At 48.6% G+C, this 17,644-nt stretch overlaps 4 protein-coding genes and 1 non-coding gene across 7 annotated transcripts; 1 reads left to right on the top strand and 4 right to left on the bottom strand.

The window, feature by feature from the left end:
- Positions 1–5,536: 5,536 nt before the first annotated feature.
- On the bottom strand, positions 5,537–7,966 carry LOC117858063 (APO protein 3, mitochondrial). Its single transcript, XM_072293536.1, has 2 exons — positions 6,691–7,966; positions 5,537–6,567 (listed from the first exon to the last, which is right to left on the bottom strand). Exons 1-2 carry the CDS (start codon positions 7,128–7,130, stop codon positions 5,706–5,708), a joined length of 1,302 nt encoding a protein of 433 aa, XP_072149637.1. The 5' UTR covers positions 7,131–7,966; the 3' UTR covers positions 5,537–5,705.
- Positions 7,591–7,672, bottom strand: TRNAS-AGA (transfer RNA serine (anticodon AGA)). Its single transcript has one exon. It is a non-coding gene; the product is annotated as a tRNA-Ser (tRNA).
- Positions 7,699–8,499, top strand: LOC117858072 (molybdopterin synthase sulfur carrier subunit). The gene is made up of 2 exons (XM_034741062.2): positions 7,699–7,840; positions 7,966–8,499. The coding sequence occupies exons 1-2, from the start codon at positions 7,819–7,821 to the stop codon at positions 8,265–8,267; spliced, it is 324 nt and encodes a 107-aa protein (XP_034596953.1). The 5' UTR covers positions 7,699–7,818; the 3' UTR covers positions 8,268–8,499.
- A 704-nt stretch (positions 8,500–9,203) lies between these two features.
- On the bottom strand, positions 9,204–12,108 carry LOC117858052 (uncharacterized). The gene is made up of 2 exons (XM_034741039.2): positions 11,043–12,108; positions 9,204–9,692 (listed from the first exon to the last, which is right to left on the bottom strand). Exons 1-2 carry the CDS (start codon positions 12,036–12,038, stop codon positions 9,567–9,569), a joined length of 1,122 nt encoding a protein of 373 aa, XP_034596930.1. The 5' UTR covers positions 12,039–12,108; the 3' UTR covers positions 9,204–9,566.
- A 663-nt stretch (positions 12,109–12,771) lies between these two features.
- On the bottom strand, positions 12,772–17,372 carry LOC117858038 (uncharacterized). 3 transcript variants are annotated; one of them, XM_034741018.2, is made up of 10 exons: positions 17,185–17,371; positions 16,293–16,431; positions 15,284–16,012; positions 14,248–14,703; positions 14,096–14,154; positions 13,925–14,008; positions 13,776–13,848; positions 13,473–13,568; positions 13,234–13,322; positions 12,772–13,111 (listed from the first exon to the last, which is right to left on the bottom strand). In XM_034741018.2, the coding sequence occupies exons 2-10, from the start codon at positions 16,365–16,367 to the stop codon at positions 13,087–13,089; spliced, it is 1,686 nt and encodes a 561-aa protein (XP_034596909.1). In that variant the 5' UTR covers positions 16,368–16,431; positions 17,185–17,371; the 3' UTR covers positions 12,772–13,086. The 3 variants fall into 3 exon arrangements, with proteins under 3 accessions (XP_034596909.1, XP_072149630.1, XP_034596917.1); XM_072293529.1 differs by lacking the exon at positions 17,185–17,371 and adding an exon at positions 16,835–16,963; XM_034741026.2 differs by lacking the exon at positions 12,772–13,111 and having other exon boundaries at positions 13,244–13,380; positions 17,185–17,372.
- Positions 17,373–17,644: the final 272 nt, after the last annotated feature.

Raw genomic sequence — 17,644 nt, 5'->3', positions numbered from 1 at the left:
ACCGCGAGAAGGCCGGGCACGGCGTGGAGCGTTGGACCCCTCCGCGCAGAGCTTGTGATCGGGGGGTCACGGGGGTCGAGAAATTATCTCGACGAGGTTTTACGATCCGGTCCCTGCGATACCGACTATTTCCACCGCTGGAGGCGGACGAGCCCTTGCAGCGCTTTCTTGAGGGAGACTGGAGACGATTATTCCTCACGGTCCCTTTCAGATCGTTAAGCGAAGCGGATATTGCTCGCGTACACCAACGCTGTTCTTCCACAAGACCTGGATCAGACCCCGACCATTTTTTTCTTGGATATTGTTTGGTAAGGAGAGGCTCGGAGGAAAGATCAATATGGGGAGACAGTCATGCCGTCTTCCACTGTGGGGAGCTGAAAATAGGCGTAGCAACGTCGTTCCTCCTCGCCTGAAAACGCTGGGTACTTTTGGAGTTTTGGTCCGGACTCCAGAGAACCCCAACAATGTCTCGGTGTGTCAAGGTTCATCTCTTCCCTGCACCGCTGCAGCTGCAGCCTGCTTAGATCCCAGTGTGATTTGGTACAGTATATGAGCCTGCTCATCTGAAATTCAGTTCTTGGCATTCGACCACGTAACAATTCTATGCAGAAGAAATAACATTACTGCCCTTCCAAACTCCACTGGAGTGTCAACCTGCAGCATGTTAACATCAGTAGGTTGAGACGGACCTGACGGTTACAATTCATCGACAGGAGAAAGGCAACGACAGTGCAGTGTACACTGGCCTGATTAAAAGCTTGCCCAATATCAGTACCAAGCAAGTAACGTGTTCACCACAACCGCATCGATGAACATTGCTGCCGACGAGTGACCATGATGTAGCGCTGGCCTGACTTCCGATAAATACGGTAAATTTGATTGGTGGAGAACTCGATGCTGACGATCTGAGTTTTTACTTAGACACGATTCAAATCCTTGCAACCGTGACACCACTACTCCTGGTTATCAACCAAGCACAACTCGATTGACGTCCCCACGAAGACTTTCCTGCAAGCAAATCAAAGAACATAAGAAAGTGAAAGACGCAATCTGAAATTGCAGATGTATATGAACCGAATCTGAATATGAAGTTCAAGCTCTCAACACGAAAGAACTAATCATCACAGTCAAGAACAAGAACAGGAACCCTAGATCACAGTAAAAGGATTGCCGTCACAATTACAATGAATAATATCCGCTACACAATGAAAAACTACAACTAAACAAAATCCAAGTCTCTAAAGTAAGAGGCTATTGAGTTTATATCAAAGAGCAAATTCTCTCAGTGCCATCAAAATTTATATAACTTCACTCAGTGCCATAGAAATTTATGAAATCCCTTCAGTGACATTGAAATTAAGATTTATCCCTTCGATGCCATTCCGTCAATATCTCCATCCGTGGGCTGTTAAGTATGGTTCAAAAAGACAATTTTGCCCTTCCAAAATCAGGCTCCACCTATCAGTCTCATCTCAATCTCTTCTCCCTCCCTCCATCTTTACTCTCTTCCTTCTCGACTAGCCATCCCTGAGAGAACGGCACGTTCATGCGAGGAGATCATACTCGTTCCGCGCGAACGGCACGTCGTTGAGGCGCGTCATGCTCTAGTAACCGTGGGCACGAGCACACCGGCCAGATAGATGGGTTGACGAGCACCTGAATTTTGCATATGAACATAAATCGGAGGCAAGGGGACGCGGCAGGGGCACATGCCTCCTTCCCGAACACACTTCAATTTTAAATTCTGATCAAATTTTGAAAAATTTAGTATTACCAGCCCATCTAACATGGAAATAAATGGTAGGTATATGATCGGTCATAGGCCTCACAAATCCAAAATTTAGCAGTTCTTGTTCATATTTTCGCTTTAAACGCAGTGCACGGGAGACACTAGCTCATCCACAAATTCACAAACCATAATGGTCGAGTACTGTGTCCTAGAGTTTCAGGCTCTTAGCCCTTATGTTTGTCGGTGTCGCTCTGTTTCAGTAGTAGGGAGCGTGAACTCTTTCTTCTTCTTGATAACATGGAAACAATGGCGGGTACATGATAGGCTATAGGCTTCAGAAATCCAGAATATTAGTCGTTCTAATTCATATTTTCGATTTAAATACGGTGCACGGGAGACTCTCACTCACCCACAAATTCACAAACTGTAGCGGTCCAGTATTGTGTCGCTCGTAGGCCTTATGTTTGTTGGTGTCGCTCTATCTCAGTATTACAGAGCGTGAGCTCTTTCTTCTTCTTGTACATCAAGAAAAGGTTTGAGCTGATACCCAAGGAAAGTGACGATTATAGGGAGAAAGTGAGAGCGCAACCAATTGGTGCTTCTGCGGATGAAGGAGGGATCAATGGCTACAGGTGTTGGAGTATACAAATGCAGACGCTTACATGTGCGCATGCATACTTACCTTTATGAATACACACGCGTAACCCTATCCCTATGAGTACATATGAGTGTACTGAAAGAATAGCATCGGTTAAATCTTGAAATAAATTTAGGAAAATACGAGCACCCGTGTCGAGTCGAGAACTCGAACCTAAGTGAGCATGTTCTACCACACGGAATCTTACTTCTCGTTTATTTGTGTCTCTTGTGTATTGTTGGGAATTCTTAGGGGGTGTTTGGATCGTGGAGCTAAAGTTTAGTCCGTGTCACATCGGATATTCGGATGCTAATTAGGAGAACTAAACATGAGCTAATTATAAAACTAATTGCAGAATCCCTAAGCTAAATCACAAGACGAATCTATTAAGCCTAATTAATCCATTATTAGCGAATGTTTACTGTAGCACCATATTGTCAAATCATGGACTAATTAGGCTTAATAGATTCGTCTCGCGATTTAGCCTAGGGGTTGTGAAATTGGTTTTGTAATTAGCCTATGTTTAATACTCCTAATTAGTGTCCAAACATTCGATGTGACAGGGGCTAAAGTTTAGCTCGGGGATCCAAACACCCCCTTAGTTTCATACTACATGTGCACTATTTTCCCTTAGTATTTATTTCTCTCTCCTCCAAAATTATAAACAAATATGAACCTCTGTTGTCATGGGTACATCCATTTTTTTTGTTAGGGGCCAGAAGGCCAGTAATACAAAGTTTTCCATTTTTTACCAAATATTGAATTTGTATTGGAAAATGCACTGTGTTGCTGCCAATGCAAGACATGATTGAGTGTTAGTGTGATGCCTAACACGACCTTCAGTTGCAAAACAAATTCAACAAGAAACCTGAAATATAATTTCATCTTAATGTCTAGGAGGACCGAGAAGATGTTTTTTTCAAAAAAAAAAAACTGAGAACATGAGATTTAGATCAAGCAAGCACCAGAAACTTGTGTGTGCTAAACTGCTAATAAATTGGTTTATCTGTTTTAAGAGCAAATTGATTAGGTTCGAACCTATTACAAACCCATTTCCTCATCTTGGTCCAGCAATTCGGCGACGTGACTCCTCGTCTCCTCCTCGATCAGAATTGCACAACCGCTCCATCCAAACTATTCCAGCCGGTGGCTGGGATCCCAGATTCCCAGGACCGCTTCAATGAACGACAGCCAACAGTTGCTCGTCACCTTACGAGGTGAATTTGCTCTCGCTTTTCCGTAGCTACTGTTGCACTAGCCTGCTGCCCACAAATCGTTAATGTGATGTTTTTTTTTCTTTTTTGAGGCTTAAGGGGGGAGTCGCCCAATCTGAATTTCATTAGTCGATAGAATAGAATGAAGTTTCAATGTAAAATGCTTCTCCTCTGCATCTCTATTTGCTAAAAGCTTATAGTCAGAAGGTCATCTGACTTGGTTTGCTTAGCTTGTCTAGAGAGAATATTATTATCCAAAAGAATCGATCCAATTATCCAAAAGAATCGATCCAATCTTCAAGGGAAATAGAAAGATCAAATGATCCTTTTACCACGGATGCATGTAATATGACTGAGCACTCAGAAACAAGTCATCAACTACGGAAAAAAATTCGTCATAAAAGAATGATGCATGTAATTTGCCATTCTACCATCTTCCTCGTCTATTTCAATGGAATAAAAGAATGATGGATCCTCTATTTGCTTATTTTTCAAGTATTCCAATAATGTTTGTGCGTCATTGAGTTTTAAATGCTTCTTGCGCTGTCGACCAATCTTATTGTTGCAATCCATCCGTCAGAATGGCACTTTGTCAGCTCAGCTCCTCCATAAAATTATACCATAAACTCAAACACCTAGGCTGGCTTCATCCCGCCGTCCCTCATTTGGCTAATTAGTTTCTTGTCTGCTTCTTGAACACTTCGTTGGGACCTCATCTTATGCTTTTTATTTGGACTAGTAAGGTAATGATTGTGATCAAGCACAACCTTATACACTACCTTATACACTGTCCAAACCCCCTCCTTGCTAACACTAAATTGAACACAAGCATTGCAACCTATCCTTGTAGTGTCCTTTGATGACTCTGTTGTTGATGACCTTGACTACTGCAAACTATATGTTTGTGACAGATATCGCCATCTCCTCGGTGCTTTATATCGCTCTTTCTAATACTGAACCCAATCTTGCCTACATGTGTTGTACATATTATAAGCTTTCTGCTCGGATTCGAAAGACATTCCAACTTCAGGAACAATCAAAGTTTGTCCAACTTTACGGATTCGAAAGACATTCCAACTTCAGGAAAAATCAAAGTTTGTCCAACTTTATCAGCCACCTGATGTACAATGAGCTTAGAATTAAAAAGGTGCCTTAGAAAAATATGAAATATTATGATCTCACTTGAATTGTTATTCAAGTTGCTTCACTTACCTCATCTGATGTTTCATTCGCCATTGCTTCTGTAGTAATCGACTCGATATTCTGTGCAACCTAGCATGTGCTCGCTGATCAGTACTAGGTGTAGGGCATGTACCATCAAAACATAGAAGAAATAGGCGTATGTACATGTGTTATCGACTTCCTGTAGACTTCAGGATCCCCGATGATTACACCATCATTATCTACAACAAGTACCAACAACTGTCCTCCCATGTTATGGATGCTAGAGTAGAGGACGGCATCGGATGAGACAAGGGCACTGTAATCCCGATGGACGTCTCATCCTTATGGACTCCTACCATGGTGCCTACGTTGTTTAGGACGATGGGAGAGGAGTCGCACCGCCGGCGGCTACTCACCCTAACTGACGCGTGCATGAAGCAATCGTGAGAGTATAGCGTACGATGGGCCACCAGATTACGTAACAGACGCGGGAGTCCAATCTCCTGTGAGTCGAGGGTCGTGAGCCGCGTTTGCTTGTAGTCAGAGCCTCGGAGATCGGAGCCGAGTCGAGCGTGATTGATCTCTGCGGGAGGAAGCCTGCGAGCAGCAGGACATCTGATGCTTGGGGTGTCCACGCGGCAACCATCAGGTGTCGGACTGCACGGACGGAGCTTTGCAACGGCTGAAGGAAAAATTTTTTCCTCAGCATTGCAATCACAGTGGTTGAAATTCTTTTTTCCTTACAAAAGGGCTAAAAGCTATGATATCCACTCAAGGAGCTGGGCACTCGAATAGGAAATCACTCCGAATTAAACCTTGGTCAGCAGGAAGGTTAAACAGCCTCGTCAACAGCAAGTGACATCTAACATCTTCACCACAAGTACATCCATGGATATTGCTGCCGATGATAATTTCCATCCATCTAGGCGCGTGCCACCACCCACCAGACCCACAACCTCGATCAGGCGACGAGATCGTGCTCGTCCCGTGCAGGCGGCACGACGTCGAGCCGCATCATGCTCCGGTAAGCCGGTGGCACGGGCGCGCCGGCCTGCACGCACAGCTCCACCACCGCGGGCGCCTTGCCGTAGTACCGTTTCAGCTCGTTCGCCAGCGGCGACCCGTCTCCGGGATCGGCGACATGCCACACGTAGCTGGGCCGGACCAGGTCGTCCACCGTGGCCTCCTGCCACGCGTGCTGCCCGTCCCGCTGCTGGTGCTTGGTGGCCTTGCACATCCGCACCTTGTGCCCCTTGGGGCCGACCTGCACCTCCGGGCAGTACCCGCACGTGTGCACGCTGTACTTCTTCATCAGCCTCGCCGCGCCCAACCGCATGTCGAGCCAGGACTGCAGCGTCCTGGAGGCCAGCTCGGGCACCGCGATCTCCTCCTCCTCCTCCTCTTGTTCAGTACTGGCGCTGGTAGAAGCAGAACAGATCGCGGCTGGCGCAGCTGGAGACGGCAATGGTGGGCAAGCTGTTGCTTCCGAGCTGCCTGATTCGTCTGGCTCGAAGTCTGCGATCCTGCCTTCGATGGAGTAGACCGGCCTGGCCCGCCGCTTGGTCGGGTAGCGCTCAACGTCGACACCCGCCTGGATGCAGAGCTCCAGGATAGCGGGGAGCCTCGGCACGTCGTACTTCTCCTTGTGCACCACCCTGGGCTTGCCGACGCGGTCGAACAGGTGGTAGCAGTAGGGGAAGCTGACGACGTCGCGCACGGTCCCCGGTCGCCACACGTGCAGGGAGTTCCTCGCGCCGCTGTCACGGCCCTCGCACGTCCTGATCTCGTGCCCCACGCGGCCGACGTGCACCTCGGGACAAAACCTGGCAAGAAAATTTTCGTTTGTGATGACATAATTTTCTTCCGCCATTGTACTGATGATTGTAACCCGTGGCAGTTCCAAGCAGAAGCAGTGTGTTTGATCTGCAGTGTTGAGCTTGATTCACCTGCATCGCTTCACTGGTATGGCGTTCTCCCCCTCGACGAGCCTGGTCAGGCCATGGAGGACCCTCTCCCTGGCGGCGTGCACGCGGTGGGCGACGTCGACGAGGTGCGGCACGAGGAGGCCGTTGTCGGGCGGGTGCTCCAGCACGCGGCACGGGTTCTCCCGCCGGGCCTGCCTCTCCTCCTTGGCCCGCCGGATGAGCACCTTCATCGGCGTCACGTACGGCTTCCGCTCCCACCTCCTCCCGGGGCGAGGCACGTCGGCGTACGGGACCGCCTCGTCCTCCTCCGGCTCCCCGCCGCCACGGCCGCCATGGAGACATCTCAACCCCGCACTGACAGGAGGGGGCAGCGGCTCGGCCCATACGACGCGTTGGCGCGCGAAGATCGCACGCAGCGGCGCGAGTGACGCTCTTGAGCGGACGCCGAGGATCCCCTGCATCTGGAACTGGAAGACGTGCACGGCGGCGCTAGAACCGCAGCAGCATTCCGTCGAGCATCTTTCGGGCGCGACCCCGGTGGTGGAGGAAGAAGGGACTCGCGAGGGCTTGCAACTTCGATCAGTGGCGCCTAGGCGCACGCAGGCGCGCACGGTAGACGTACGACCGATCGCAGTCTAGAAAGCAGCCAGCGGGAGTGCCGGGGTTTCGCCGCCGGCGAGGAGCTGCGCCCACGAGCCTCTGTAGAGTGGGGCGTCCTTGAGTCTTGGTGGTAGAGATTGTTGCCGTGAAGGATGGATAGCAACTATTTAAGCGGCATGGTAAGTAGTAACGAAAACCAGGATTATTCGACTGACCTGTGACGAGTTCAACTTCAGCGGAAGAATATGAAATTCTGAACACTTGGGAATTGGGATAGTATTCAAAATTCTGAAGAAAAATAGCAAAACGAAAAAAAAGAGGCGTGGTCGGCAGGATTCGAACCTGCGCGGGCAAAGCCCACATGATTTCTAGTCATGCCCGATAACCACTCCGGCACGACCACTTGCGTGCTGGGTTTCTCTTATTCGATAATAAAATGATGCGGCTAGATTGGTTACGAGTGCGGTCATCTCCAACCCTCCAGCCAGGTTGACCACGGCAGCAAATAAGCACCGGACGAGGCGGCGATCAGCTTCCTTTCCTCCGGCGATGGCGACGCAGGATCCCAAAGGTGACCACCAGTACATCGCTTCTACTCCTAATCACCTTTTGTAGCCTCGGCAAATCATCTCCTACGATTTTCTCGACACCGAACGGAAGCCAATCGCTCATCTTATCCCCTGTTGCTGTCCCCAGATGCTGCTCCCACGGAGGAGGAGGGCCCCGCCGCGGCCGACCCGGCTGCGCCAGCCGCGAGGTTGAAGGTGCTCTTCTTCGCCCGCGCGCGGGACCTGACGGGCGTGGCGGAGTCGTCGGTGGAGGTGCCGGCGGGGGGCACCGCGGGGGAGTGCCTCGCGCGGGTGCTGGCGCAGTTCCCCAAGCTGGAGGAGATCCGCGGCTCCATGGTGCTCGCGCTCAACGAGGAGTACGCGCCCGACTCCGCCAAGGTTGCCGACGGCGACGAGCTCGCCGTCATACCGCCCATCAGCGGCGGCTGATGTTACCAAGAACGAGTTGGAGATGGGGAAAAAGAAACAGAAATAAAAGAAAAATAAAGGTTCATTGTGCCTACATTCTTGCTCTTGTTTTCCCATAAGATGTGCATGCTGGATAAGCAATCTCCTGTTCTTGTTCTTGACACACATTTTTGTTCTCAAAATCACGTTGGTAGATGATACTTTGATCTGAAAGAGTGACCGAAAGAATACCCATCTGATACATGTTGCGCTATTCTCTCCCCTTTTCATCAGTAAACATGAGGTTAGATGGCCGTGGTCATGCAAATAGTGCCCAATGAGACCATTCGTTTTACTGATCTAATGCTGGAGCTACAATCCAAACTGATACCTGGGACAGACTGTCTGCAAAATGAAAATTTAGTTCCATATAAACTGGCACTGTTAATGCCTAAGAGAACACATCACACTGGGTTGGGAAAATCTCCCTGATCTTCAATGATCGGAATAGTCAGGATCGAACGCCGACTGCTCGGTTTCTGCTCCGTCTAAACTAAAATTTCAGTTCATCAGAATTATGATTTGGTCACCCCCACACCCTTGCCTGAACGTCGACTGCCCGGTTTCTGCTCCGTGTAACCAGAATTTCAGTTCATCAGAATTCTGATATGGGTGCCCCGACACCTTTGCCTTCAAAGTTCTAACCCTCCGAAACAGAGGATCTGTGCACCATAAACCACTTCCACTTCTCTAGCACATTCACATGATGAGGTGAAGTGAAGAACGCATCCCTGTACGGCTGTACTATTCAGATGACCGCAGTGTCTTATCACCAAGCCACAGGTTCTTTAGGCAGTAGTACAGTGAACCAGCTGAAATCAGATAGCATGCAGGCTGCAACATACGGGCTGCAGAGCTGCGCGCAATTGACATCGTGATCATCGGTGTCCAAGAGCAAGAGGAGCACACAAAAGGAGAGAGCACGTGAAACCTGAGCAGTCTAGCATCCAAATTAACAAGAAAAGAACATATGTATGTACCAATGACAAATCCAGACTCCACCACCGACCGGGGACTAAACCGAGTAAGGGCAAAAGACAGAAACCAGAGTACAAGAAGTGGTTCCTCAAAAAAGAAAGAAAAATTAAGGAAAAAAAAGGAAGAGTACAAGACGTGGTAGCTATTGCATCAGGCACTACATTACCAGCCTCCTCCCAGCGTTGTCTAAAAGTAAAAGGTACCATGGCAAAGCCAATTCAGATGCTCGCGTTGATGCTCATCATCCAGATCGGTTGCTTACCGGGCAGCGGGACCTTCTTATGGAGCTTCGAGCAGGTTGGCTCATCTCTCCTGAACCATTGACCATGGAAGCACGGCACCTGATGAAGTTCTTAGCAGAGGTACACGCCTAGCTACCAAGAAGGCTTCGTTGAGTCGTGCAGCACGGTCCGCAAACTGGGAGGTCCTCTGTATTTTCACACCAGCAAGCACGAAAAACATGGTTAGACACTTAGGAATGAAAGTATGGTCAGGAGCTGTAGCTTCTCATTGAAAATTTATGACACTAAAGCAAAAAAGCACCATTAACTGCTTAATGGTGACCACTGACTTATCGTTTAACAAATGGAGGAAGTGAGCGTCGCACACTGCTTAGCCGCAAGTTATTTTACTAGCTTGTTGTTTCCCACACTACAATAATTGTACCCAAAATGTTCTTTCACATCTGAAAATGGCATCACAACAATTTGAAAGTAGACAGTGAGGTGCAATTGATATCCCCTGCATCTCCGCAATAATAGGACTGTGCCCTGTAGGTGTGGACACCTGGACAGTAGGGTAGGACTATTATTATCCTCTTAACTTCCATGTGGACACCAGTGCACATGGCTGGACTTTGTATAGAGAGCCCATGACTTTCATTCTGAAAAAAAGTGGGACAACGGAAAATATGGTATGGTATCCAAATTGAAGGCAGTATGGTATCCAACGGAAAACATGGCTGAACTAAAAGTCACTAACGAATCAACCTTTTTCTCAAGTGAAGGCTACCAATGATAGCAGGAGAGGGATCAAAATCAGAATTGTTTAGAAAGGGCTTTGCCCAGGTATCTCCCATAAACCCATATTTCAAGGAGAACCAATGACATTGCAAAGCCCCAGAAACATGATCACAGCAGATAGATAAGACCCCATAAGACAATGATCCCCAAGAGGGTGCAGGATTCTCAGAAATTATCTAAAGCCACTGCCAATATGAAGGTGAAAATTTAACTCCCTACACATACTATTTGCACTTAAACTCCCTACACATACTATTATCTTCCCCTTCGAATTCATTTAGAAAATATTACTCTTCTAAAAATAAGGACTGTACTATTTGTTATATTGCTCATTATGCTGTCAAATCGATAATTCTGTACTATTTGTACTTAAACTCCGATCACTTCACATCCACTTTGGAAGCAAGTTCATCCCAAACACCACACAAACCAAGTTTCATGAAAAATGGCCAAGAATACAGGTTAATAGCACTTTGACAGCATAGATGTAAATTCTGACTTAGAATTATCTTGTTTTCCTTTATACTTGTACCTGAACAATATATTCACTAGCTATGACGCTTCAAGTTAATGGCACAATACTGATCATAATTCATCCAGCAATTCTCATAACAAATTATCTCCATCAGAAAAACTACTGAACAAATGCATTAAGCCTTCGTATCAGCTAAACATGCAGCTTATGCCAACCACAATCAGAATCAGATCCATATTCTAATATAGCAACAGATGTACTCAACAGATGCACAGAGCCTACCTTATCATCAAATGCAATCTTTATCTGGGGCAAGCCCCTCGCCTTGCGCTTCATCCTGTACATCCTCCTCCCCAGCACGACCAGGCCCAGCAACGCCGCGGCGATGGAGAAGGACCACACCGGCTTCACCTTCCAAGCACAGTAGTGCAGCAGCCTGAACGGCAGCTTCCACCAGACCACCACTTGTTTGTCGCCCTCTTCAGCGCCCGGTGTGTGAGCCAGAGGCAAATCACCATCCTTCGCCTCGCCATCCGGCTCATCGGAACCGGATGCGGCACTAGCGTTGCCCCCTTGCTCCTGCTCCTCTTGTTCACCACGAATCCCATCACTTGCCACAGCATCCTCGAGGCACGAGCTCTCCACACCCGCATCAATTTCTCCACCATCCAATTGGACAGGGGAACTCTCCGTCTCCGATCCCTCGATTTGTAGCGAGGCACCTGTGGGCGTGGCTGCATCAGAATCCAGAGTTTCTCCCAACCCATGATGCGCGGGCTGCAGCACCGAGCCCAACTCGCCGTGATCAATCACAACATTACTCTCCTGCTCAATCAGACCATCTACCACCTCGGCTTGATTTCCATCTTCGCCCCAGGTTACACCGCGCGCAACGGTGGCTTCAAGAATCGGGCCTTCTCGGGCCTCATCGACGCCGCCTGCCGGCACCTGCTGCTCACTCCAAACCCCAGCGGCAAGATCGAAGCTTGCTCTCGGATTCTCATCATCCAGTAATTCCAACCCCTGCCAGGGGTCCCCGGTCTCCGTCCACGGGCCCTCGCCGGGGAACCTGGGGTCGGGGCCGGCGGGGGCGGGGGCGAGGGCGAAGTGGTCGTGGACGTGGAGGACGTCGCCGCCCCCGCCGGAGACGACCACGACTTCGTTGTCGTCGTCGTCGGCTGCGCCACCCCCGCAGCCGGATGCCGCGGAGAGCACCTCCCAGTCGCTGATCTCGGAGGCGGCGTCGTCCATGGCCGTGGCGGCTCCTGGCTCTGCCATCTCAAACCTCCGGCAAGGCAAAAGGGAAAGGGGGCAGAGGGGTTGGGACTGCGAGAGGGGAGGGGACGGAGGAAAAGACCGGAGGAGGCAGCTAAAGCGGGGCACGGAGGACACAGGCAGGTGGGACCGAGTGCTCGGCGGGCCCCGGCTGGAAGTGAGAAAAGAAGAAGGGTGTGGGCGAGCGGAGTGGGGGAGGGCCAGGCGGGCCACGTAGCAACCCCCGGCGTTGGGTAACGAGAAAAGCGCGCGGCTATGCTCACGCTGCAGAGCCCGTCGGATCTCACTGAAGAGTGGGCCCATCAGGTGCGGCGTGAGGTGGGGCCCTGCTGGCCACGGAGCCTCCGGAATATCCCCTCCCGGGTGAGCGGTTTTCGCAGACGGAAAAAAAATCTAGACGGTGGGCTCCAACGGTTTGAGACACCAGCGCCGACGTGGTATTCTCGCCGACACGTGGCCCTCTCTGATGAGGAACCGTGGATCCGACGAGCCACGCCGATAGGGCGGTGGATAGTCACGATCTCACGGAAATGCCTTTACATTAATGTACATTTTCTTGATTTCTCTTGGCATTATCGCATTATTAGTCCGTGCAAAATCCCCAGTGTTTTGCCATGGTTCTTTCTTCCAATCAGAATCACCATGGCGCACTTTTGCTACGGATGAGGGGCTTGTAATGCATGCCACGTACCACCGCCCTTCGGTACCGACTCGCACAAACCGTGAAAAAGGGAAGGAAAAAAAAATCCGTCGCGTTCTTGAGTGGATTGGGTTACAGCAGGTGTCAACGCTTTCCGAGATCGCTGCCCAAGATTTGCGTATCACAGTCACAGCAACCAGCCAACCACAGTACCTGTCTGACGACCTACAGGCTACAGCTACAAGACAAGGCATGTTCCTTCTTGCTATATGTACTGGGCTCAGGAAACGCCTCTGTTGATTGCTACTGGCAGCAATGGAATAGGCCAAGGAGTTGTTTCCGGCTTCTTCCTGGCCCGGATTGATCATCACGTGTACATGAGCCAACGGTGGGTGTGTCTCGGCAGCACCATCATCGCCATTGTGGCCTCTCTTGCCTACAGAAAGAATTGGCCAGTCAGTCAGAAAGAATTGGCTGGTGGTCATCGCTGGGGGCTGCAGGCCGTGCGATGTTGATACTGGATGCAAAGTTAGCATAAACCTGGCCAAGCAGACGTACCTTGGCTTCTTCTTAGTCAGGGATGGACCACCTCTCAGATTGCTCCTCATGCCGGATTCAGCCAGTCTTCCAGCGGCTGACGGGGGCACCTGTGTGTGTAACACGATTGTATGCAACCAACGTTTTAGTTTATGCTGATTTCCGGGACTGAGGGAAAAAGAGAAAAAGAAAGGTTGATGACGATTGTGAACATTGCAGAAGCGGAATGTCCCAAAAAGAGACAGAGAGAGATGTCCAACCTTTCTGTTTTGTTCATTGCTCACAGAGCGCTTTGTCGCCGTATATCTTGCTCCAACAGGATGGCCTGCGGATCTTGACTTCTGCACAAGTTCAGTCTGCAATGAAGTACCATTTGATCCATGTCAGTTGTTAGTGAAATGGAACAAGTACCACAACAAACGCTGCAAAGTGGTAGCATTACTCAACAATAAAAAACTATAAGCACTCCATCTCAAAAAAATATTCAAATGTTATCCGCTAAAAAGTTTGAATTCCCCATTGCCCGCAAAACGATAATTAACCTGGGTTCTCATAGGTTTTACCTTGGCAACCACATTCCTCACATTTGAAATCTTAGGTGCCTTTGCAGTAGGGGGGATATTTTCAGAGCTGCTTCTGCACAAAGGACCACTGCAGTTTAGATAACTAAATGTTTCTGAACAAATCATTCAGCAAATAGAAAGCAGCATACCTTGCACTTGGAGGTGCAGATGCACGCATGTATCCTCTCTTCCTGTTATTTTCATCCAGCGCTGTGGGTGTGCTCAGCTGCTTCCTGATCATTGCTCAAAGAGGGGGAAAAATATCAGTAACATTCCTCTAAGACTTCCATTTAATATGTGAAACCCAGAGAACTAAAGACCTTTTATTTTGTGATCCATTGTTTATGCTAGTAGGTCCTGCTGATCTTTTTGATGTAACCTGCAAAATGACATTGAGCTTGTCAGAAATGTTTGAAACCATAATGATTTCAGGTCAGCAAATAAATCAGGATAGGGGGGTGGGGGTAATTACCTGAACAGTTCTGGATGTTCTTGCACTAACTTGAGATGAACTGGGCATCACCAATGTTTTGGCAGCTAATTTCCCAGTGGCAGTACTGTTGGTAGATGCAACATGAGAAGGACTTGATCCTTTACAAAGGGCATCTGAACGTTGCACACCTTTTCGATATTTATGAGAAGCTTGAGCAGTTAATTTAGAAGGTGCCAAAACTCTATCAGTGTTCTGACGCATACTGGATCTGGAAGATGTTGTAAGTCTATCAGCATTTTGATATGACGATCTACATGAGGTCATAGCTGATCTTGAAGAGGCCGCAGTCTTATCAGCATCCAACCTATCAGATAAAGCACGCAATTTCATCTCAACTCTCTTGTGGAAGGGATCCTTCAGGTCTTGAGAGGGCCTGTTCTCTGAATTCCTTCTTAAATCTACCCTTCGGGTGTGGATAACAGAAGTTTGCAGGTCCTGAGATAATGTAGACAAAGATATACAAGATCAACAAATGTCCAAAACTTGTTTCATGACATTTTATATCAATCAAGATGAAGGGGTCTATGGCATGAAAATTTTCTTTATTATTCAGAAAGTGGCCAACCTTGTTCACATTTATATATAGAACTAACATATTTTGGAAATCAGATGCTCCCACTACATTAAGGTTGGATTTTTGAGCTTCAGTACTTAGAACAAAGCCACAATCTGTGTTTCTGATGCTTGTTAATGGTTGTTATTTTATCAGTGTATGTACAGAGTAAATAAATATCCAAATCTTACAGTATTTAGGCATGATCTGCACTAGTCATGTATCTGAAGCAAATGAATAAACATATGTGTTTATGCTATTTAACAATTATTATATCTACATAGTAAATAAATATCAAATTCTTGCAGTATCTAGCCCTTCAGCAAAACATTTGTTATTGTGCTCTCATGATGAAGTTTCTGAACTGGAATAGCAATTATTCAGAATTCCAGATTCAACATGCGACTGCAATGGAAATCAAAACATAGATGTTTTGTTCTACATTGACTATTAATACATTACCTTCGATATCTTTGTTGACCTATTAACAACAGCAACAGTTTTTCGTACCCCACGCTTCTCATGACCAACTTCCAAACCTTCTGACAAAAGACTTGCTACTGGTAAGACAATCCTTGAGCCAGAAACATTACTTTCACCATTATCATTTGATACCACATGTCTTGGTGCAAGAACTTTTCTCTCAATAGCTTCACGGCTGAATTCATGATTGCCACTTGCATGTGCTGTACAGGGGAACTCCTGATCGAGATTTTGCTTTTGACCAGAGCTAGGCCTCTCCTCCTCTTCAATGTTTTGCAAGACGGCTGTCTGAGAAAACAATGGATTGAATGTCAAGTACCCAAGCTCTTGGCACTTCCTCTCATCTGATGAGTTGGCTTCAGTGGAAGGTTCAGAACTAGAACTTGGAGCATTAGCCACTGGATTTTCTAACATAACTGCATCTGCTTGTCTGCTGTGTCCAAGAGTACTTTCATCGTTCCTCTCCTCCATTGTGGCTTCAGTCTGCTGCATTGCCCCCTGAGCCTTCAGATGTCTTGCCCTCTTGTAATATTCTTCAAAGAACGCCTTCTTTTGTGCAACCAAGCCAGGTGCTGTAAGTTTTCTTAGCTCCTCTTGGCGTCTGTTATGGTCAAACACTGACCTCTTCTCCCATGACAAGGATTCCGCAGCAAATCTACCAAATGATACTGAGCCATGATTGAGCACCATTTGCTGAACTGAATAATCCTGATAACCAGATGAAAAGGAAAATGAGAATTCAGAGAATTTGATTTACCGAAACAGCTGAACAACAAACAAATATATATGGAGCTGTTATCTATACTTACGGAAAAACAAAAGGAAAATATTAAAAAAAAACTTGATCCAAGCAGCATCAGTCTCACATATCAAAATATTTATCCGCTATCCACATTACCATATTGGGGAACTACACAGGTCCAGGATTTGAGTTGGCGATTAAGAATTACAGGTGAGGAGTGATTGATTACTAAAGCAGAACTATTACCTGCGGATTGTGATCGTTGTAAGGCAAATCCGAGTATGACCATCCGCTGAATCGCTGCCCAACATCAGCAGCCATTTTTGCTTCTGTCCTTGGGATCACCTACCCAGCTAGCTTCAGCAGAACAAGAATGTGGAGATACCTGCAGCACCAAATTCGCCATCATATAAGCACAAAAATTTCACCATCGTATAAGCACAAGGTTAAGAATTGTTTCTCGGGAGCACAGGAACCACAATATTAGGATGAACAAATAAACAACGACTTGATTGTTATAAAGAACAAGAAACGGGGTATTCAGCAACAAAATTAGGTAACTTTCGCTTCCCAGCCAAAATCCCTTGCAGCCCACAACGATCCCGGAGCAAACTGAAACAAATCACTCGAGCTCGCACCACGGCCGCCAACGAGACGGCCAAGGGCCAACCCACCTCAAGCGGACGCATCTAGCAACGGAAACCCCCCAGACCAAACAAAGAAACGGCTGGTGAAAAACCCCTCCCCCACCCTGGGCGCAAAGGGCGACGCTCCCTGCCCATCCCTACCTCGAAGATGGAACATCCGAGCCGGAGCCACCAAACCGCCGCGCATGAACCGACGAACGCGCGCGCACGCGCGCGTGCACACCAGCAAGAGACCCTGCTGGCCGCGCGTGCGCAGTAGTGTACCCAGTACCCCTGAAATACCCCCACCAACCCAAGGCCACCACGGCGGCGCCCACTAACCGAGCCTCCCGTGCGAGTCCCACCCCCTAACCGCAGCACTTGCGGAAACCCATGAAGAGCCCCGGATCGTACCGAGTGCGACGGGGCCAAATCGATCGAGGAGGCAAGCCACACCGACACCGCCGATCGAGAGGGACGAGGATCGGAAGAGCGGGCGCTGGGGGGCTCACCTGCTGCTCGCCGAGGAAGGGGAGGGGACGGATGCGAAGGCGAGCAACGGGAACGGAATCGATCCGTGCTCTTTAGTGCCGCAGCGGCGTTGGCGTTGGCCAAGAACCAGGACCGGGAGGGAGGGGTCTAACGGCTCCGAGCCTCGGGGGTGACGGTAGTAAATGCGGAGGGATGGGGAGGATGGGGACAATGGAGTCCAACGTTCGAATTAAAGGCGGCGCGGCTCCGCTCGCCGGCGAGCCGTTCGACGCCTGTGTCCTGACCGCGTGGCCTTTTCCCATGGGCCTCTTGGGCCGCGGTTCCTCCAGGATTAAAAAACGTTGCTGGTTGGGTCCGTTCGCTTCTTCGCCTCCTGCCTGCCTCGTCCAGTCGTTCTCGTATCTTGGAGTTGCAGCTTGTCGTGTCATGCGTGCTTTGCTTTACTACCTTGGTCGCTGGTCGGGTATTTGAAGTCCGCAA

Source organism: Setaria viridis, chromosome 1 (assembly GCF_005286985.2).
Source record: "Setaria viridis chromosome 1, Setaria_viridis_v4.0, whole genome shotgun sequence".
Lineage (NCBI taxonomy): Eukaryota > Viridiplantae > Streptophyta > Magnoliopsida > Poales > Poaceae > Setaria > Setaria viridis.
The sequence above is the reverse complement of the archived record's forward strand: the minus strand, read 5'-3'. Positions and strand labels throughout refer to the sequence as shown.